Source organism: Tamandua tetradactyla, chromosome 18, assembly GCF_023851605.1.
Source record: "Tamandua tetradactyla isolate mTamTet1 chromosome 18, mTamTet1.pri, whole genome shotgun sequence".
NCBI lineage: Eukaryota > Metazoa > Chordata > Mammalia > Pilosa > Myrmecophagidae > Tamandua > Tamandua tetradactyla.
This window is the reverse complement of record NC_135344.1, coordinates 76,588,044-76,609,969: the sequence shown is the minus strand read 5'-3', so window position 1 is coordinate 76,609,969 and position 21,926 is coordinate 76,588,044. Positions and strand designations below refer to the sequence as shown.

Below are 21,926 nucleotides of genomic sequence, written 5' to 3'. Positions count from 1 at the left end.
AAAGTATGCCCTTCGCTGAACTCCCTCTTATCTTCTGACTTTTTTTACCTTTCTCTTTCTAAATCTCAGTGAGGAGAGGTAAGGATATATCTGGCTTTTAAAAACCAACACCATCACCACCACTACCACCACCACAACAAATTTTACTAGTGAAATCACCCCAATACTGTACAAATCATGAGAAACATAATTTTCCAAAGGCAAGAACACACCTCCGAAGCTGGAGATCGTTGCGGTGATATGAATGACTGCTAGAAAGAACGATGACTCTGGTGAAGTTAGCTCTTCTTACCCAGGAAAGCAGTTTCTCACAGAATGGCTTGGATTTATACTTTGTACCATCGAAAGAACAAAATGGAAACAAAAAGTTAGATCTTAAGAGTATAATAAGACACTGCAATCTGTTCTATAACTAATTGTGGGGTGCTTTGAAATTTATTGCTTTTTTGTACATATGTTATTTTTCACAATAAAAAAAAAGAAATATGGTAAGTCCAAATGTGCATCGAATTTTGAAGACTTGGTACAGCATGAAGAATGAAAATAGTTCATCAATAATTTTTATACTGATTACATGTTAAAGTGATCATATTTTGGATACAATGGATTAAATAACGTATACTATTAAAATAAGAAGTATAAGAATTTTTATATGGAGTTTTATCAACTTTATACTATGATATGCATTTTACATATGCTAAAATTACTTACAGAGCCACTACTTCCTATTCTTAAATTGAAGGTGAAACATGAAGAGCAATGAAGTATTAAATATATGTTTATAATTAATAAATACATTGTGAGGAATCTAGATTCCAAATACATTTCTATTCTGACAAAGGAAAATTTCCCAGTTTTCTAGATAAGTAATCTATTGTTACTTAAAAACTACTATACTGTCATCTATTAGATGTCCTTGCCAAAAATTTCTGACCTGGATCTGATCATGAGGAAATAATTAGATGAAACCAGAATGCAGAATATCTGGCCTAGATTCTGCAAAGGAAACAATACTGGAAGAACAACACTAGGTGGAGGGTCATTTCTAAAATGAAGGATCCCTGAAAAGATGTGACAGCAGAATATCACATACGCACTGGCTGGATCCGACAGTGAAATGCACTATGAAGGACCTTTTGGGGATAACTTTAGTGTGTTCATATTCATTGCTTTCCAAGATGCATTCATTTAATAGAAGCAATAGCAAACATGTATCACTTTATATTAATTTTCCTGTTTAATCCTCACAATAATCCTATGAGGGTTGTACTAACATTATCCTCGTTTTGTGAGTGAGGAAACAAACTCAGGAAAGTTCAGCCATTTGCCTGAGAAATGGCTGAATATGTGGGATGATAACACTCAATTTATTAAATGCTGATTTTTTTTTTCACATGTGACAATGATTTGTGGTTATTAAGAAGAAAGCTCTTACTCTTGAAAGATGCATGTTGAAGTATTTAGTAAATGCCATGTTGTTTATGCCCAATTTTGAGATTGCCTGGCAGAAGCAAGTGTGTGTCAGTGTGCATACATGCACAGAGAGAGAGATCAAGCCAGCGTGGCAAGGTTTTAATGGTTCAAACTGGAATGTGAGCTATAAAATATTATTTTTACAATACATAAAGTGGGGGGAGCCCACTTTAAACTTGTTTCACACTGCTTATTCAATACAATTTAGAAAGCAGTGCTAGCATTTTTTTTTCACATGGGCAGGCACTGGGAAAAGAACCCAGGTCTCTAGCATGGCAGGTAAGAATTCTGCCACTGAGCCACTGTGGTCTGCCCAGTGTTAGCTTTTAAAAACAGAAAGGCAATTAAAATACTGGTTATGAGAGGCACCTCTGGAGTCAGGGCTTCACTTGCTGTGACCATGTCTCAGGCAAATGGCTGAACTTTCCTGAGTTTCAGTTTCCTCACTCACAAAACGAGGATAATGTTAGTACAACCCTCATAGGATTATTGTGAGGATTAAACAGGAAAATTAATAAAAAGTGATACATGTTTGCTATTGCTTCTATTAAATGAATGCATCTTGGAAAGCAATGAATATGAACACACTATAGAGACTTGGTATTTTGGCAAAAGGCATAACATATTTAGAACAGCAGGTTCTTAACTATTTTTTTTTTTAACATGGGCAGGCTCTGGGAATCCAACCTGGGTCTCTGGCATGGCAGGCGAGAATTCTGCCACTGAGAGACCATTATACCATCCTTTTAACTATTTTTAAAACCAATTTTATACTAGTAACATACATAAACATAAAATGTCCCGTGATGCTTTGCTAATGCATCACCAAAATGTTTTTATCATCCCAAACAAATTCTGAACCTATTAAGCAGTCACTCCCCATCCCGCCAGTACCAGATAACCTCTAATTTACTTGTCTCTATGAACTTGCTTATTCTATATATTTCATATAAGTGGTTTCATATGTACACACCACATTTTGTTAACCAATTGTCTGTTGATGGGCACTTTTGGTGATTGTGAATAACACTGCTATAATATTGGTGTGTGTGCTGGTTTGAAAGGAAGCATGCCCCCTAAGAAAAGCCATGTTTTAATATAAATCCCATTCCAAAAAGGTAGAATAATCTCTATTCAATACTGTATGTTTGAAACTGTAATGAGATCATCTCCCTGATTGATGAGATTTAGTTAAGAATGGTTGTTTAACTGGATTAGGGGATGACATGTCTCCACCCATTTGAGTGGGTTTTGATTGGTTTATTGGAGTCCAATAAAAGAGGAAATATTTTGGAGATTCAGAGAGACTCAGAGAGAGCAGAGAATGCTGGAGCACCACGAAGCAGAGAGTCCACCAGCCAGCGACCTTTGGAGATGAAGAAGGAAAACGCCTCCCGGAGAGCTTCATGAAATAGGAAGCCAGGAGACAAAGCTAATAGATGACACCGTATTCGCCATGTGCCCTTTCAGCAGAGAGAGAAGCCCTGACTGTGTTCGCCATGTGCCTTCTCACTTGAGAGAGAGACCCTGAACTTCATCGGCCTTCTGGAACCAAGGTATCTTTCCCTGGATGCCTTAGATTGGACATTTCTATAGACTTGTTTTAATTGGGACATTTTCTCGGCCTTAGATCTATAAACTTGCAACTCATTAAATTCTCCCTTTTAAAAGCCATTCCGTTTCTGGTATATTGCATTCCAGCAGCTAGCAAACTAGAACAGTGTGCAAATACCTGTGTCACTGCTTTCAGGTCTTCTGGGTATATACTGAGTAGTGGTATTGCCGATGGTAGGGAAGCTTGGTATTTAGTTTCCTAAGGAATCACCAAATTGTCTTCCATAGCAGCTGTACCATTATACATTCCCACTAGCAGTGCATAAGTGTCCCAGTTTTTCCACATCTTCTTCAACGTTTATAGTTTCCTGATTTTTTAACAGCAGTCATTCTTACAGGTGTGAGGTGGTATCTCATTGTAGTCTTGATCTGTTATTTCCCTAATAGCCAGTGAAAATGAGCATCTCTTCATGTGCTTTTGAGCCATCTGTATTTGCTCTTCAGAAAAATGCCTATTCATATATTTAGCCCATTTTATAGCTGGGTTGTTTGTTCTTTTGTGATTGAGTTGGATGACTTCTTTATGTATACAGGATTTCAAATCTTTAGCTGATGTGTGATCTCGGAATATTTTCTCCCATTGAGTCAGCTGCCTCTTCACCTTTTTGACAAAGTCTTTTGAGGCACAAAAGCATATGATTTTCAGGACTTCCCATTTATATATATATATTTTTCTTTTGTTGCTTGTGCTTTGGGTGTAAAGTTTAGGAAACTATCTTCTATTACTAGGTCTTGAAGGTATTTCCCTATAACTTCTTCTAGGAGCTTTATGGTACTGGTTCTTATATTTAGGTGTTTGATCCACTTTGAGTTAATTTTTGTATAGGGTGTAAGGTAAGGAACTGCTTTCATTCTTCTGGCTATTGATATCCAATTCTCCCATGCCCATTTACTTCCTTTCCAATCTGGATGCCTTTCATTTTTTTTTTTTTTTTTCCTACCTGAATGCTCTGGTTAGAACTTCTAGTACAATGCTGAATAACAGTAGTGACAGACGGCATCTTTGTCTCATTCCTGATCTTAGGGAGAAAGCTTTCAATCTTTTTCTATTGAGTACAATGCTGGCTATTGCTTTGTCATACATGCCCTTTATCATATTGAGGAAGTTACCTTTGATTCCTAACTTTTGAAATGTTTTTATAAGAAAAGGATGTTGAAATTTTTCAGCATCAATCGAGATGATCATGTGATTTTACCCTTTTGATTTGTTGATGTGCTACATTACATTAACTGATCTTCTTGTACTGAATCATCCTTGCTTTCCAGGTATAAACCCCATCTGGTCGTGGTGTATAATTCTTTTACCGTGTTGTTGGATTTGCTTTGTTAGTACTTTGTTGAGAATTTTTACATTTATGTTTATTAGGGAGATTGGCCTGTAGTTTTCCTTTCTTATAGCACCTTTAGTAGATTTTTATATTAAAGTAATATTAGCTTCATAAAATGAGTTAGGTAGTGTTCCTTTTTCCTCATTTTTTGGGAAAAGTCTGCGCAGAATTGGTGTTAGTTTTTTTTGGAATGTTTGATAAAATTTCCCTGTTGAAGCCATTTGGCCCTGGGCTTTTCTTCATTGGAAGATTTTGATGACTGATTGAATCTCTGTACTTGTGATTGGTTTGCTGGGATTTTTTACTTTTTCCTGAGTCAGTGTAGCTTGCTTGTGTGTTTCCAGGAATTTGTCCATTTAATCGTAGTTGTCTAGTTTGTTGGCATACAGATTTTCACGGCATCCTATGATTTATTACCTCAATTTGTTTATTAACCCCCTTCATTTCTGATCTTATTTGCATCCCCCTTTTTTTTTCTTTCTCAACCTTGCTAGTGGCCCATGGATTTTATTGATTTTCTCAAAGAACCAACTTTTGGTTTTACTGATTTTTTTTTCTATTGTTCTTTTGTTCTCCCATTCATTTAACTCTGCTCTAATCTTTGTTATTTCTCCTCTATTTGCTTTGGGGTTAGTTTTCTAATCTTTCTCAAGTTCCTCCAATTTTTGCTCTTTCTTGTTTATAATACAGGCATTTAGGGCAATACATTTCCCTCTCAGCACAGCCTCTGCTACATCCCATATGATCTGATATGTTGTATTGTCTTTTCCATTCATCTCCAGATAGCTCCTGATTTCTCTAGCAATTTCTTCTTTGACCAACCCATTATTTAAGACTGTGTTATTTAATCTCCACATTTCTGTGAAAGTTCTCATTCTTTGGGGGTTATTGATGTTCAGTTTCATTCCACTGTGACCAGAGAAAGTGCTCTGAATAACTTCAGTGCTTTTAAATTTATTAAGACCTGTTTTGTGCCCAAGCAAATGATCTATCCTAGACAATGTTTCATGAGCACTAGAGAAGAATGTATATCCTGGTGCTTTGGGGCATAATGACCTATATATGTCTGTTAGGTCTAATTCATTTATCAAATTGTTTAAGTTCTCTATTTCCTTGCTGATCCTACGTCTGTTTGTACTATTTATAGAGGAGAGTACTGTATTGAAGTCTCCTACTATTATTGCTGAAACATCTATCGCTCCCTACAGTTTTGCCAATGTCTGCCTCATGTTCTTCGGAACTCCTTGATTGGGAGAATAAACATTTATGATTGTTATTTCTTCTTGGTGAATTATCTGCTTTTTAAAATATACAGTGTCCTTTGTTTCCTATGCCTTTACATTTAAAGGCATAGGAAGGTTCAGGTGGTAGAGAGCCCTGAAAGCAGCCTGTTTCTGCGTTCGGGGCAGTTGCAACCTGTGTAATCCCAGCGCTGAGCCCAGAGGCAACGAAGCCTCCGTAGAAACAGCTGCAGAAGGCTCTGTTTCGCCCCCTTTCCTCTTTTTCAGTTAGCCCAATCGGTGACTTCCGCCTTGATCAGTTTCGCCTGAGCTGAGGGCCTATTTTTAGTAGTGAGAAGTTGTTCATTAATGCCACTATTGGTGTTAGGTTGGGCTCAGTCTCTACTACTGTTGGAGACTCTTTCCTTTCCCTCCGGGAAGTCGTCTGTGGGGGAGGGGCGCCAGCCGCCGCAGCTTGGGGGACCACTGATCCGAGGCTCCCAGCCGGCCCAGGAAGCCGCGTGTGTGGAAGGGGCTCTGGTCGCCGGCCGCTGCGGCTTGGGGAACTGCCGATCCGAGGCTCCCAGCCGGCCCGGGAAGCCGCGTGTGGGAGGGTCGCCACGGCTTGGGGAACCGCCGATCCGAGGCTCCCAGCCGGCCCGGGAAGCTGCGTGTGTGGAAGGGGCTCTGGTCGCCAGCCACTGAGGCTTGGGGAACCGCCGATCTGAGGCTCCCAGCTGGCCTGGGAAGCCGTGCGTGGGGGAGGGGCGCCGGCTGAAGCGGCTTGGGGATCCGCCGATCCAAAGCTCCCAGCCAGCCCAGCAAGGAGGGAAGGAGGGACTCCGGCCGCCAGCCGCCACGGCCCTGGGAAGCGCGCGCCTCTCAGGGACCTCACCGCAGCGGAGTCTCTTAGCCGGTCCAGCCATTCCAGAATGGGGTACACTGTGTGTCTGGTCTCTGTCGTGGCTCCAGGAGCTGTTCTGTACTCTTTCTAGTTTTTATTAGTTGTTCTTGATAGACTGATTTTTATGTGTGTCTTGGGGAAGGCCTATTTGGATTTATTCTATTTGGAGTTTGTTGGGCTTCTTTGATTTGCATACTTATATCCTTTATAAGAACTGGGAAGTTTTCTTCCATTATATCCTCAATTACTCTTCCCCACCCTTTATTCTTGTCTTCTGGGACACCAATGATTCTTACATTTGTGTGCTTTGTGTCATCCATTATTTTCCTGAGATCCAGTTAATTTTTCCATTTTTCAACTTTTTGCTCTTCTGTGGGTTCAAAATCAGTTGTTTTGTCCTCTAGTTCACTCATACTTCTGCCTCTTCAGATCCGCTATTGCGTATGTCTAGTATATTTTTGATACGGTCTACAGCATCTTTAATTTCTGTGATACCTGCTATTTTTCTATTTATTCTTTCAAGTTCCTCTTTATGCTCTTCTAGTGTCTTCTTGATCTCCTTTATGTCATTAACCATCCCACTGATTTTATTTAGTAGACATTTTGATTAGTTGTTCCAAAGACTGTGGTTCCTCTGGTCATTAGGCTGGGCTATATTAGCCTCCATATTGAAATGCTTAGTGATCTTCTGTTGCCTTCGAGGCATGTAAATATCCTGACAGAGTTACAATGGAAGTTGATTTCCTTCAGTAGCCTAGACTTGGTATTCGCGGGATGGACGTGGAGTAGGATGCAGGGTGTGCGGCAGAGCACTGTGATAATGGGTTGTGGCACAGTACAGCCAGAGCAGGTCCTGAAGGCACAAGTAAGTTACATGAAGAAGTGCCCCAAATGCCCATGGTCTCCACTTCTGCCACATTATCTTCTCTTTCCCAGACCAGAGCTATGTCCTTTTGGGGAATTCCTTACACTGAATTGACTGAGGAAGAGAAAACTCGGGCCTGGTTTACAGATGGTTCAGCACGATATGCAGGTACCACCTGAAAGTGGACAGCTGCAGCATTACAACCCCTTTCTGGGGTGTCCTTGAAGGACAGCGGTGAGGGGAAATCCTCCCAGTGGGCAGAACTTTGAGTAGTGCACCTAGTTGTTCATTTTGCTTGGAAGGAAAACTGGCCAGTACGTTTGTATACTGACTCATAGGCGGTTGCTAATGGTTTGGCTGGATGGTCAGGGACTTGGAAAGACCATAACAGATCTGGGTTGCTATTCTGGTGCCTATGAGCATGGAGTACGGGTGATTGCAGGGCTGTGGAGGCGTGGTGCAGGGGTCGAGGGGATGGGGTGCAGCTCAGCCAGGCCTTGGAGTGCAGGAGCAGTATGTGGCATGGGGGACACAAGGTAAGATGTGCCATGTAGCGGATGGAGGGGGCTGTGTGGATGCACGCGGGCTGGTGTGCAGGCAGGATGTGGGTAGGCATGTGGACTGTAGAGTTTGTGGGTATCAGGGTGTGGGGCATGGGACAGAGGTTGGGGCAAAGGGAGGGCAGGGTGCAGGTATGTCCTTGCAAAGGGGGTGGTATCCAGGGTGCCAGGGGAACTAAGATCACGGGATTTGTGGGATGTGGGTCGGGGCTGATGATGTCGGGTGGGTCCTGGCTCAGGTGTACAGTTGTCGGGGTTGGGGCAGGGGTACACATATGTGCAGGGTGGTGCTATATAGCACAGATGCGCATGTGAGCACCTGCCACATGTGGGAGCAGAGTGCTTGTGCTGGGGATTAGGACAAGTCCTTGCTTCCCTTTCTTTTGGATATGTGCCTAGATATGAAAGTGTCGGCTAGTATGTCAACTCTGTGTTTAATTTTCCAAGGAGCTGTCACACTGTTTTACACAGTGATTGCATGACTTCAAATTCCCACGAATAATGTATGAATGTTCAAAGTTCTCTGCATCCTTGTCAGCATTGTCATTTTCCATTCGTAGATAATAGGAAAAAACATAGGGGGAAATCATCCTGGTCTTAGCTGCTATTTAAAAAAGGAAAATGACACTGCTGACAAGGATGCAGTGGGTTTGAAGTGGTCTCTCATTGTGTGTTTGATCTGCATTTCCCTGATGACTAATAATGTTGAGAATCTTTTCATGTGCTTACTGGCAATCTGTATTATTTTCTCTGGAGAAATATCTATTCAAGTCCTTTGCCCAATTGTTTTTTGGTCAGGGTGTTTTGTTCTTGAGCTGTAGGTGTTATGTATTCTGGATAGTAAATCTTTATCAGATATATGATTTGAAAATATTATTTCCCATTCTGTAGGCTGTCTTTTTACTTTCTTGATGATAATGTCCTTAGATGCACACAAGTTTTAAATTTTAATGAAGTCTAACTTATCTACTTTATTCTTGCTCACGTTTTTGCTGTCTTTTCTAAGAATCCATTGTCAAATCCAAGTCTATGAACATTTCCTCAAAGTGTGATGGTTTTGGCTTTTATATTTAGGTCCTTGATCCATTTTTAAATTAACTTTTGTGAATGGTGTGAGGTAACCATTGATTCAATCAAGTCGAGGTAACAACTTGATTTTTTTCCATGTGAACATTCAGTTTGTCAAAAATCAGTCAGCCCTACATGTCTTGGTTTATTTCTAGACTTCCAATTCTATTTAATTGGTCTAAATGCCAGTAACTTTGTAGTAGTTTGGAAATCAGGACATGTGATCCTTTCAACTTTGTTCTTCTTTTACAAGGTTCTTTTGGCTACTATTAGTTTTTGATTAGATCAGTTGTAGGTTTACAGAAAAATCATGCAGACAGTACAAAGTTCCTATACACACTCTCCCAGACACAAAGTTTTCCTCAACATTTTCATTAGTGTGTACCTTTGTTACAATTGCTAAACAAATTTTATAATTATACTATTAACTATAGTTCACTGTTTACATTAGGGTTTGCTCTTTGTGTTATATGGTTCAATGAGTTAAAAAAATTTTTTTTCTGGTAACATATGCTATTTAAAATTTCCTGTTTGCTCCACTTTTGATTATACAACTTAGTGTTGTTAATTACATTTATGATTTTACCATCACCACCATTCATTACCAAAAATTTTCTATCAACCCAAACAGAAATTCTGTATCAGTTAAGCATTAACTTTCCATTTCTCACCCCACTGAGCCGTTAGTGCTATTACTTTTTAAATCACTTTCCACCAAAAATTTCATTTAGAAGTGTTTTAATCACCTATCTTAATTCTTTGACTTACATTGATATTAAGAAGAAATCAAAAAGCCATGGGCACAATATAAAAATGGTAGCAATTCTTACCGCAAAACTTTGGGTATGGTAACTGTTAACTAATGAAAGAGAATGACTTTAATACATTTTTTAGAAATATAAAAAACCACCATAACAGCAGCATTCAAAGTAGCCCAAACTGGAAAAAAATCAAATGCTCCATCAATAGTTCAATAGATAAATTATGATTTACTTAAACAATGGAACACCATACAGAAGTGAGAATGAACCAACTAAGTTACATGTGACAACATGGTGAACCCTACAAATAGTAGCAAGCAAAAGAAGTAGACATAACAGAGTACACACCATAAGATTGCATTTATGTAAGTCATGACTCGGATGGGGCATAGTACAACACCTCTGGAATGCTGCTATTAGTCCACACATAAGTTATACTTCAATATAAACGTAACATAAAAAGTACTATGCAGTTAACCATGTCATTAAAATCCTGCATTTCTGGCTTCTTGGCACTTCAGGTGTTCTGAATAATCTCAAGAAATGTTTATTGAGGGCTTCTATGCATGGCCATATTCTAGGAGGTGAGACTATAAGTGACTATATATGTCAGTTATCTCAGAAAGCTTATTTTGTATTAGCTAGCAAATGAAAAGTGATCAGTGGTGAAAAAAACTAAAGCTAGAAGAAGCTGGAAAGGGTGGTCACAGCAGGCCTTTCTAATGAGGTAACGGTTAAGTGAAGACCTAAAGGGGTGAGCAATTTGGCTATCTAGGGGCAAGCATTCCAAACAGAAAATTTAGTGTAAAGGCTCTGGGACAGGAGTGGGCCTGATATGTTTAAATAAAACTGGGAGCCAGTGTGTCTGGAGCAGAGTGAGCACTAGGGGAAACAGACCGTGAGCACACAGGAACAGCTGGAGGTTAGATGACGCAGAACAGTGCCATCTGACAGGACTCTCTGCACGATGCAGATGCCCTTTATGGCAGGTGCTAGGCACTTGAAATGTGGCTGGTGGACTCAGGAACTGAAATCTGAATTTTATTTACTTTCAATAAATGAATTTAAATTTAAATAGCTACACAGTGTCTCAGACAGAGTGGAAGTAGGGTCCTGAAGGCCATGCTAAGGGCTCTGAATTAATTTTGAGTAAGATGGGAAACCAATAGAAGCTTCCAAAGAGAGGAGTGAGTGATGTGATTTAGGTTTAAATGCTCACTGGTGCTGCAGTGTGAAAAAGACTACTGAGTGTCTGTGGGGGTGGGTGGGGCACGAACAGAATGAGAGCCATAAGAGATGGCTCTGATCTGGATTAGAGCGGTGGCAGTGGAGGAGAAAGAAGAGGTGGATATGTATATAATTTATATGAAGATGCCACTGGTTGCAAATGCTATAAACCTACAATATTCATAAGCTTAAAATTTTCACCAGTGCTGCCTGAATTAAGAATGTATAAGTCCCAAGCTATGTGTTACAATTCCTTTGTCTCTAATGAAACAATGGTAACACATCTGAAATCTTAAGAGATTATTTTAAATCTGACCTTTCTTAAACTTAACTGTGTGTGCAATAAAAATAGTGGAAATGGTTTTGGCATCTTTATTGTTAATGATACTGACTTGGTATTTTCTCATTACATTTTACTTCAATAAATGTAAAAAACCAAATATACTAACCTTAATAAAAATGGATCTTAATTGAAGAGCCGCTAGCTTCTCTGAAGGCAATGAATAAACTACAATAACAAGAAGAAAGTGAAACCATGCAACAGGAAAAAAATGGAGTTATACAAGTTGAAAATTAGAACTGAATTATAAGAACTTTTGCCTTTAAATATTTTTAAAAATTCAAATACAGAAGATACTCGCTATATCATTTTGTTAAAATAAAACATTTAGAAGTACCTTAAAATGTAACAGCAGGCTTTATTCTATGGAATAAATTACCATTAATTAGAACTAAATTTTTAAAAAAATTTTAGTATTTTTATAAATTTATTCTAAAAAATAACAATTGTAATGACATTAATGATTACCTATACACCTCCCCTACTGCTGAGGGAAAACCTTCAATATAGTTGAGACCCAAAGGAAAATCAAGACATTATTATTAGGCATTCAGTAGCCAGAAAATGCTGTTGGTCCAGTGGTACAGACACTAACATTTCAATATACCAGTGCAATTAAAAACATATACATTTACAATTATCCTGCAAAACAAAACAAAACAAAACAAAAAATCCTCAAGAAATGAATTACTATGTAGTAAACCAGCTATTCATTCATCTGTTCACTCTTTCTGCATCTGTCAAATCACTACTACAGTCACAAGGAGTAAAAGAACTTTTAATAACAAATGAAAACAACTCAAATAACCCAAACTTCAAACCTTCCACTTTGTGGGCCCTTAAGGTATGCTAAGATGACCACAATAAAAGGGTCATCAGCTAGCTGAAATGCAATGACAAAATGACAACTGAAGCATTTCATTCCAAACAAATAAAACTCAAACACACACACAAACACAACCCAAAATTTCAGCAACAATATGAGGTTGGTATTACTATGTACCAACTCACAGACACAAATAAATAGCATTTTAGAACTGTCTGTGGCTTAAGCACTAGTTAGGTCTGAGAAATTCTTTTTGAACTCTCCATCTAAAGACTCATAAACTAACCAAGGGGTAAAATTCCTTATTGTTTTTAGTAATCTATTATCCAAAAAACCTGAGGCTTACTGACTAAAACTATCTGAAACTCAGGTAGAGAACAGTAAGTTTCCTCCTGATAACTGGAAGCCAGGACAGACTACCAGATTCTACTGACTAGGAAGATACTTCATTTCCTACTTAATTTACATGGCTCTGTACCTCTATTTCTACAATTCCATTTTTTTTAAGAGTTTTTAATTTCTTTTCCCTCTTAATATACTTAGAATGATGTCAAGGAAGAAAAAGCCAGTCTTTACTCTTGGCATTTTAAATTAACCCCAAGTTTCTTCAGAATAGAGTATACTTTCCTTCTTTATTTCAGAGAAGGCAGCAACTCTTCTGAAGTATCTTAGTTCTCCCAGGGTTCAACAATTAAAACGGAAATATATTTCTGAGGCACAATCATTCTTAGAACTGTGGTTCAGCACCTGACCCTGCAGGCATTTCTATTTACAGTCTGCAGTTTATCCCACCATTGCAGAAGCCAGTGTAAAAATCTTTCTGCACAAGGCTATGGAGAAAAAGGGAAAATAAATGGAAACTGGCACCAAAGAATCAGCTGTCATTGTAAGAATGAGAATGTTTGTTCTCTGAGGCCAGCACGAAGCACTGTAGGAGTGAAGCCAAATCTACTACAAATGTTAGCAGGTAATGTGGAGTATGGCCAGGACAGCTTGACTGAATAGTGATCTCTGCAAACTGTCAAGAACCAAATCTCAGAATTTCCCTTTCCATATTTATTAAACGTTTTAGTGTAAATGCTAAATTATTCTCTTCACCTTAACGATTCATCCCAGGCATCCACTGCAGAACCATATTATGTGACAACACACGGGTGTATACATGACCCTCTTGCTCTCCTTCTCCTAGGCTGAAACACATACAAAACCTCTATTTCCCGTATGCTATCACAGAGTCTATGACTGAAAATCTCTAGTTTTGTTTTCTGTTTAGGAGTTACTACAAATGTCCTCAAAACTGAGGACATAAAACTTTAATGTCCTCAGTTTTGTTCTCTACTTACGAAAGGCAGCTTCAATGTCCAATATCATCTTGTCTTAAAAGTAGCCACAGCAAAAACTAAGGACCAGATGACCTTTCAATAGGACAAGCAGACCAAAATTTGCCAAAGCTAAAAGAGATTCAGCATTATCTTTTTAGTGCTTGAGTCTTTTATCATTCTATCTCCAGCCTTTAGCTTTTTCTTGGCCTTAGTCCAAAATACCAAGGTACTCTCTGGGCAGACCGAGATTTTTATTACTACCATAGATTAGATCAATATTACTACCACAGATTAGATCAATGTATCTCAGTGAGTTTATTGTTTCCACATCACAAGATGGAACTTCCTTGCCTGGAAGCCATTTCTAAATACAAAGGGTCCATTCAGTAAGTCAGATTGAGATCCCCCACCAGAGGGACAGATGCTGTCTAATCAAATTCCTGTGCAAATTGGGGGCTGTGGCTTCTCCGATTGCAACTGAGGATGAGAAGGTTGCTGTCCCCTGCTGAAATGGACGGTGGCTTCATCAATCAACATAAGAGGTATGTAGTTCTGCTGGGCTGGTATGGGTCCCATGCATCAGCCTAATCTATAAAATGTCAATGTCATCTACAGTCTGAAATAGGTCCCGATTGAACAGGTCAGATAAAGGCTTGCAACTGTAATTTGCCAGACATTAGTGTAATTATAATACTGAACCACTTATTCAAAACTAAGGGGTTTCTGTCCTGTGGAAAAGGGCAGAATGTGATCGTGAGTGTCCCACTGGAAGAGACAATCAATTTCCTAGAACAGTGGGAAATAGTGGCAAGCAACATGACCTTGATCAGCTCCAGTATGTGGCCTGGGGTTAGGGCACTAGGGTGATCTATTATGGCTTCTTTGTCTGCTTGGTTTGGATCCTGATGGGGACTATCCTGCTCCTTTGGAGAAAAATCGTTCACCTTCACCGCGCTTCTGAGCCACAGCGTCATGGTGCTGAGACTCGGGCAGGTATTTCCTTCTTTCCTTTGGAATTTTCCCTTCTGCCTCTAGTTTAGCCTGGGCTTGCCTTCTCTTAAGAATATGGTGGTACTGTCTGGCATTAACATAGGGAGGCTCTTCTTCGAGCGTCTCAGCTAGGTAGGGGGATTCTTTGTATAGCCAGCACACACCGACCCCAGGCACCATCATGACCATCCCTCCTGAATTGCCCATATTGCCTGCTACCAGTAGTGTCACAGAGACAGTCCCTTGTCCACTGCTGGTTGTGTTGGTGTTGGCTTCTGTCTGAACAATCTGTGCTCCTGCCAAGCTGGCAGCTGGGATGGCAATCATGAACCGAAACAGGGACTATAACTTGCTGGAGAATGGTGCCATCTGCATTAACTGGCTGACAGAAAATGGTCTGCCCTTTCTGGTACTATTTTCCACTGTACCAGGAAATTGATCTTCTCTTTCAGGGGGATACTCATGATCGCACTCTGCCCCTTTCTATAGGACAGAAACCATTCAGTTTTTAGTAAGTGGTTCAGTATTATAATTACAGTAATGTCTGGCAAATTGAAGTTGCAAGCCTTTACCTCTTGTTGCTTCTGGCCAGCAGTCTGTGGCTGGGTCTGGCCCTGCTGACCCTGCACCTGCACAGCCTGTCCACATTGGATCTGGATCTGTCTGGGTGGGACCAATTGTATCTGCTGTAAACCCTGTGTCCCAGATACAGGTACTTGCATGATGGTTTGATCTTGTCCACCAGGGACAGCCTGGACCATGATGGGTTGGCCGGATGATATGATTAATTGGCATTCACTGACTTGCACCATTAACGGCTACCCTTGGAGCTGCTGCTGAATCTGTCTAGCCTACACAACAATCTGTTCTGTGGAACTATTGCTGTTTGCTATATACTGCTCCATGATCTCTCCAAGTCAGAATATCTTCCACAGTGAGCTTTGCTCTGGAGATCCTAGAAGACTGCAAGGTGCAGTCCGTGCCTCGCTCCCCTGGTTTGCTGCCCATGCTGATTGGCTCCAGTATCAAACCCCAAAACCCAATCAGAGGCTCCTGATGCTGCCTCGCAAAATTTATTATAAATAAATTTTGATACAAAATATCAAAAAGTATTTTTCTTCAGACTTTACCTGTAAAACTAGAGAAGCATTCATCTGGAAAATATTGGTATTAAGACCAATAAAATCATCTCTAATATGCTAAACTTTTTGGTTTTTGAGGACATCTAGGTCTTTTCTGATATCCTTCTGTCTTCTCTTTGGAGGACAGCCACACTCACTGGGATTAAAAGAAGAATGAAATGTAGGAGCATGTTAGCCGTATAATAAATGTTCTTCAGTTCTTGAAAGACTTGAAATAATGTGCAAAATGTTCTGTGAGTTAATGTGTGCGCATTTCATCTGGGAAAAGGACCTATAACTTTCATCAGATTCTTTAAGAAGTCCACTTTAGGGATGCTTCAGGCTACCCTGCACAATTTCACCTCCAAGAGTGAGAAGCTCTGATATGAACCAACAACAAAAATAGGTCTCTAAGTGTTTAGGCCACTGTGCTAATGGGTATGCTTTTTGCTACTATAAAGCAATTACAAATAGCACTAGACTGGAGCAAATCCTTTGGTAGGTCATGTTTCTCTTGGTTTAAGATCTTTTGTGGGACTGTCTCCTTGTGGCTTGTGTGGTGTGGAATGGTTGGGGGTTAAGCTGTACTCAGCAAGTCCAGTGAGCACCATTATGTTCAGAGCTAAAGAGGCTAGAATGGGAGGTAGTACAGGGAAAGGCAGGGAAAGGAACAGGCATAGGGCACTCCTCTAATCGATATAGATCTAGGTGGGGAAAGTATCTCTGGGTGGCCAGGCTAAGCTTTTTTTTGACATGGGCAGGCACCAGGAATCAAACCTGGGGCTCCGGAATGTCAGGCAAGAACTTTGCCCGCTGAGCCACTGTGGCCCACCCCAAACTAAGTTTTAAAATGCAGATATACCATTTTTTATAAGAGCAATACCCATACCCTTCAATTCTATATCATGCAACTATTTTTGTTGCTAAGACCTTGATACTTTCTTCTGATGTGATACAGTATGAAAGCAACATTACTTTTATGTGTTCTAATAAAAAATATTTAACTTAAACCTAATCAATCCTCAAGATCAAACTTTCAGTTTTAGAAAATACAGGGGCTAGACCCACAAGCCAAATGACACCAGAAGGAAGTAATCAGGTAAATGCAGAAGGTGGGAGAGCCTGTAAGACAATGGGCCAGTCTGTGTCAGAGGAGAGTAAGTGGACCTTTAAGTAGAGCAAAGGTGCGCTAGCAGAATGATGTGGTGCTTAAGAGGCAGGTCTCTGGAGCCAGACTGCCTTGATTAAAATCCCAGCTCCACCAATTATTAATTATGTGACTGAACAAATTACTCAACTTCTCTGAACCATGGTTTCCTCATCTATAAGACTATCTTTTGGAGTTGGCATGAGGATTAAGGGAATTAACACATGTAAAGTGAAGTTGTGTCCAGCTCATAGTAAATGCTCAATAAATGATTGTTGTCATTAGTGCAAAGTATAGGACTTCTAGTACCACCAGTTTACCCAGATAAGCATTCATCTGGAAAATACTGGTATTAAGACCAATAAAATCATCTTTAAGAATGCTAAACTTTTTGGGTTTTGAGAACAGCTAAGTCTTTACTGATATTCCCCCGTCTTCTCTTTGGAGGACAGTCACACTCACTGGGATTAACAGAAGAATGAAATGTAGTAGAGTGTTAGCCATATACCTTCTAAGGCAATAACTAAAATTCAGCCTTTCATGTTAACAAAATCATCAATCTTATGTCAACAAAACCATGGGTTTTATGTTAACAAAACCATCTCTCCTGCAGGAATTTCAATTAAGATTATTTCTCAAAAGTTCATTTCATCATTGTAAGCTAAGAATAAATGACAGGGTTAATAAAACTGACAAAAAAATAAAAATATTTCTTCATTTGTACTTCAATCCACCAGGCATCTCTCATGGGCCCCATCACCTTTGGCTTTGACCTTAAAATGTTAAACAGAAGATAGAGAGGCTAACAGAGCCATCAACAAAGTGGATATTCCTGTCTTCAAGAACAACAGGTGTCTTTCCTCTGTTCTCTTGGTTCTCTCCCACATTATAACCAAACAGCAGTCAGTGCAATGTAAATTATGTTCCCTAATTAAAAAAGTCTGATTTGTCCAATGAAGAATTACGGAAATTTATGCTAAGTCAAAAGTCTACACCAGGCATTAGAGAACTCAGACTCTCAGGGTCTTATCATCTATATCATAGTATTATGGATTCTATAGTTAAGCAGCAAGAAGACTGAGGCTTAGAAGAGGGAGCACATGCTAAGCATGGAGGACTGCACCCTTTTCTTTTCTCCTTTTCCCAGGTATCAGTGGTGATAATTATACATGCCAGTAAAAACAAAAAATAAAACTGAGGATAAAAGGGAAAAAAAAAATCCACGTTGGGATGGAAGGGTAATAAAAAGAGGAAATCTTAAAATTCTAAACAAAGATACAAAGAACAATTACATCTCTTGTAGGAGTTGCCATTTAGAAAAGAACAAGAAATAAAACCAGGATGTAAGAGAATAGGACAGTGCAACTAGGTTGTACAATCTGCACAAAGCTGGCACTAAGTAAATGTTTGCTTTGAAACAGTATTCACAGAATCTATCCTAATTTAAAACAACTCTACCAGGTAGTACAACAAACCATTCTGAGGCCTTACCTTCAGTATTTGTACTGAGTTCTGTTGAATTTTCTTCCTCAGTTGCATATGGGTTGTTCCCAACCATCGGCACAAGACAATCAGTATAGAAGTAACCAATCTTAGACATATTCAGTGTGGAAATAATCAGGTCTATTGCAAGCTGACCAACATTTCCAACAGATACTGCTGGCTGAAACCATAAACGATGATTAATAAGTCGTAGGAATTAGTTACATTTAAAAAAAATTAGAAGGCAATCACAGCACTAGTTAGTACTGAATAGTTATGCTCAGGTGCCTCGCTTGATACACTTTCTTTAAGGGTAACAGAAATGTCATCTGGGCCATCTCCACGTTTGAGGCCACTCATTTAACAAATACTTGTTGATGACCTACTATGTGTCAATTATTGCTCTAAGCACTGGGGAAGCAGTAAAACAAATCAGACAAAAATCCCTGCTCTTGTGGTGGAGTTTTCATTCTAGTGAAAGTGGTTTACTTATAATAAACAATAAACTGGTAAAATATATAATAAAATATACAGTGGTTAAAGCCAAGAAAAAGGATATCATATATGAGTGTGTGTGTGTGTGTGTGTGTGTGTATGGCTGCAATTTTAAAAACAGTGACAGAGGAAAGACTCACTTCAGGTGACAAGTACCTAAGACCTAAAGAAGGAAAAGGAGAGTCATGTAATAACCTGGGAAAAGAATGATGCAGGCAATGGAAAAGAAAGTGTAAAAGCTGTAAGGTATGAACAAAAGCGTGTGTGAGTCTTCTTTCAGTTTGCTTTGTTAGTGCCTTTTTCTGCACACTCCTATAGCTGGAGTGAATTTCACATTAAACATATATGCATACGTGTGCATGTTTCGTGTGTATATTCACACATACACAGACTTACCCCAATTGACTTCAAACAACCCAAATGCCAAATTCCAACCTCCCATCAGGACACCTGCCTGAAACCCAGAGCCTAATGGATAGCTCTATGTGTTTATGTCACAAGCAGCTCACAGTCAACAAGTAAAAAACTAACTTTTGCCAAAACTTGTCCCCCATTTTAAAGTTCACAAAATAGCAACATTATTTACTCAATTACCTAAACCAGGAAACTTCCTCCCTTTCCATTACCAACTACATCTAATATCTGACTAATTTTTATTGATTTAACTTTTTATTACAGCTTCTCCTTTGCATTCATCCAGTTATTGCTTTTCTCTGGACTTCATATATTTTGCTGGTTCCCTCAAAGTGGTCTCCCACATCTTATGCCATCATGTACTAATTTCTTGTTTACCCTTTTCCCTTCTCAATTAGCTACTCTGCTTGTAGTCTCTTTGTATTTCTCTGTATCATCTCTCTTTTCCCCACTATCAGATCCTTCCCATCGGCATATAAGCATGCTCTAATACTGTTTATTCTAAAAAACCCTCCCTTGACCCCACCTCTCTAACTACCACCTCAATTCTCAGACTCCCTAGATTGCCAAAATTCCCTGATACTGGCCACTAAAATCTAAGCAGAACTTTATCTCAGAATCAATGAAATACATATATACACAAGTATCCATGTCCTCTTCTTTCATATATTCAACCCAACCTGATACAGCTTCCCTCTCTACCACTCCACTAACTGTCTGCCAGGGTTACCATGAGTAATCTCGCTGCTAAACCCAAAAGGACACTTGTTTCAACTTACACAATGTCTGGACTATTTTTGACAGATGTCCCTCCCTCTCTCCTGAAACACTCTTCTCTTTGGATTTCTGTGCTTGATAATTAATATATAAAAGAATGACTGTTGTGTCTCTCTCCAGCTTTGCACCACTCCAAACTGCATTCTCCAAAGGTGCCTCCTGGGTTTACAGGCCTGCAGCCTACTCTGTCTCAAAGTGCCATTCCTCACTCTGGGCCGTGCCCCAGAACCCCATGCTTTTGTGCCTCTGGTTTAAAAAGTCCATCCTTCTGGAATGCTCTACTTTCTACCCCACCCCCCAAAAAAGCCCCACTTTCCTCGCCTTTTAGACATTACTTTTCTATGAAGTTCTTCGTAACAGGCCTCCACTGGACTGTAAACTCCTCGAGGCCGGGGACCGAGTCCTATTCTAACGTTCACACCTGGCAGAATGTTGACTGAAAGGACGAATGAATGTAGCCAATTGCAAAAGCAATAAAACCGTGTCAACTACGAGCAAAAACGTCACTTTCATTACTATTACCACTTCCATTATTCTTTTTTCACTCTCATTGTTTGTAAACCTACCGCCATTCACTAAACTGTAGGCTAGTACAAACATGGCCCAAGCGTGCATTTATGGCGTTTCCCGACAGAGGACTACTCCTCTCTTTCGTTCTCTGGTGAATGGCTCAAGGCGGACCCTAGAAGCAGCTGGAAGATTTCCTAGGATAAAATTTAAGGAAAATGCGCCGCACGAACCAAGTGCAGGGTCTGCGTGATCTCCGAACATAGCACGTTTTACCACCAAGACTCCCTCGGAAGCAGGAGTCGGCACTGCAACGGGCCCGCCGCCTCCGCCGCGGCTGAGGCCGAAACCCGCACCGCCCGTGCCGGCGAGGCGGGGCCGCGCACTCACCATCAGCAGAGTGAAGCCCGCCAGGTCGGGGGCCGGCTCCCCGCAGGGGACGAACATGGCCGCGGCGAGAGGAAGCGCGAGCGAGCAGAGAAGGACCCACGCGCGCGCCGTCTCCACGCGACGCGCCCCAGGGGCCCGGCCGGCAGGCGGGTGGAAGCGAGGCGGGGTCCTTCGTCTCCCCCGGCGCCGGGCTCGGGGCCTTCCGGGGCGGCGCCTGCGCGCTGGGCGGCGCGGGTCCCGTCAGGCGCGGCGCGGGCAGCTCTGCCGGCGCTGCCCGGGTCTGAAGGCGGTTGGGCGCAGCGCGGTGCTGCTCGGCGCGTCCTGCCGCTGGCGGCCGCGGGGTGGGCGGCCCGGGCTCCGTCAGCATGTCGCTGCCCCCGGAGAAGGCCACCGAGCTGAAGCAGCTCATCCACCAGCAGCTGAGCAAGGTGAGGACGCCGCGGGCGAGGGCAGGCCGGGTCGGGGCTCGGAGGGGACGGGAGCAAGGGTTGGGGCCCGGGCGTGAGCGGGGGTCGGGGCGGGTCGGGGCGAGGCAGGGTCGGCCGGGGTGGGAGCTGCGGCCCGGTAGGGCCGAGCGAGGGTTCGGGCAGGGTTAGCGTTGGCCGGCCTTCGGGGCCGGCGTGGGGACAAGCCGGAGCGGGGCTGGGGCTCCCAGGTGGGCAGGGGATGGACCCCTCCGACGAGAGCCTACAGAGGGTTTGAGGCGATTTTGGTATTGCAGGACGGCTGTGAAAATGAAGCTCTTATCGAGTGATTTCCGATAGCCAGATAGTTGAGGATGTGTTTGGAGCAGGTGTTTTTAAATTCACGGATCAGACGTTGGGATTACTCTCAGGGTGGTAGTGGGGATGCCGTTGAAGTTGAGTCAGTAGCTTAAAGCGCCACTTCGCGGAGAAATCGTGGAAGAGAAGTGACTAAAATGTTTGTAAGGAGAGTATTCGGGATACTGCGAGCTCAAGAATGACACTGAGTCTTTGAGTGCCCAACTGAATGCATTATAAGTTGAAGGAAGAAAAATTGGACATGGAGATAATTTTAATATAAGCTACCATTTGTTTTGCACTAATTTGTGTACCAGATTTTACACTCAGTGTT

The 21,926-nt window shown here is 41.1% G+C and overlaps 2 protein-coding genes and 1 pseudogene across 8 annotated transcripts in view; 1 reads left to right on the top strand and 2 right to left on the bottom strand.

Annotated features, from left to right (window-relative positions):
• The window catches only part of PSMG2 (proteasome assembly chaperone 2), a 65,222-nt gene extending 44,208 nt beyond the window's left edge, over positions 1–21,014 (bottom strand). Inside the window, exons 1-4 of one of the 4 annotated variants that reach the window (XM_077136043.1) lie at positions 20,832–21,014; positions 18,258–18,429; positions 11,470–11,528; positions 213–331 (exon numbers count right to left, since the gene is read on the bottom strand). In XM_077136043.1, the coding sequence (XP_076992158.1) occupies positions 213–331; positions 11,470–11,528; positions 18,258–18,429; positions 20,832–20,888 (407 nt within the window). In that variant the 5' untranslated portion in view covers positions 20,889–21,014. Of the gene's footprint in view, positions 1–212; positions 332–11,469; positions 11,529–18,257; positions 18,430–20,269; positions 20,457–20,500; positions 20,613–20,674; positions 20,785–20,831 lie in introns of those variants that run through there. The other 3 variants (XM_077136046.1, XM_077136044.1, XM_077136045.1) reach the window with 3 other exon arrangements.
• Positions 11,562–15,310, bottom strand: LOC143662784 (nuclear transcription factor Y subunit alpha pseudogene; annotated as a pseudogene).
• Positions 21,015–21,132: 118 nt separating the features above from the next.
• Positions 21,133–21,926, top strand: part of CEP76 (centrosomal protein 76) — a 59,835-nt gene continuing 59,041 nt past the window's right edge. For 3 of the 4 annotated variants that reach the window (XR_013165309.1, XM_077136042.1, XM_077136041.1), the window contains exon 1: positions 21,133–21,259. Coding sequence is in view for 2 of the 4 variants with exons in the window: in XM_077136042.1 (XP_076992157.1) it covers positions 21,197–21,259 (63 nt within the window). In the remaining 2 variants the exon portion in view is untranslated. Of the gene's footprint in view, positions 21,260–21,497; positions 21,625–21,926 lie in introns of those variants that run through there. The other variant, XR_013165310.1, reaches the window with a different exon arrangement.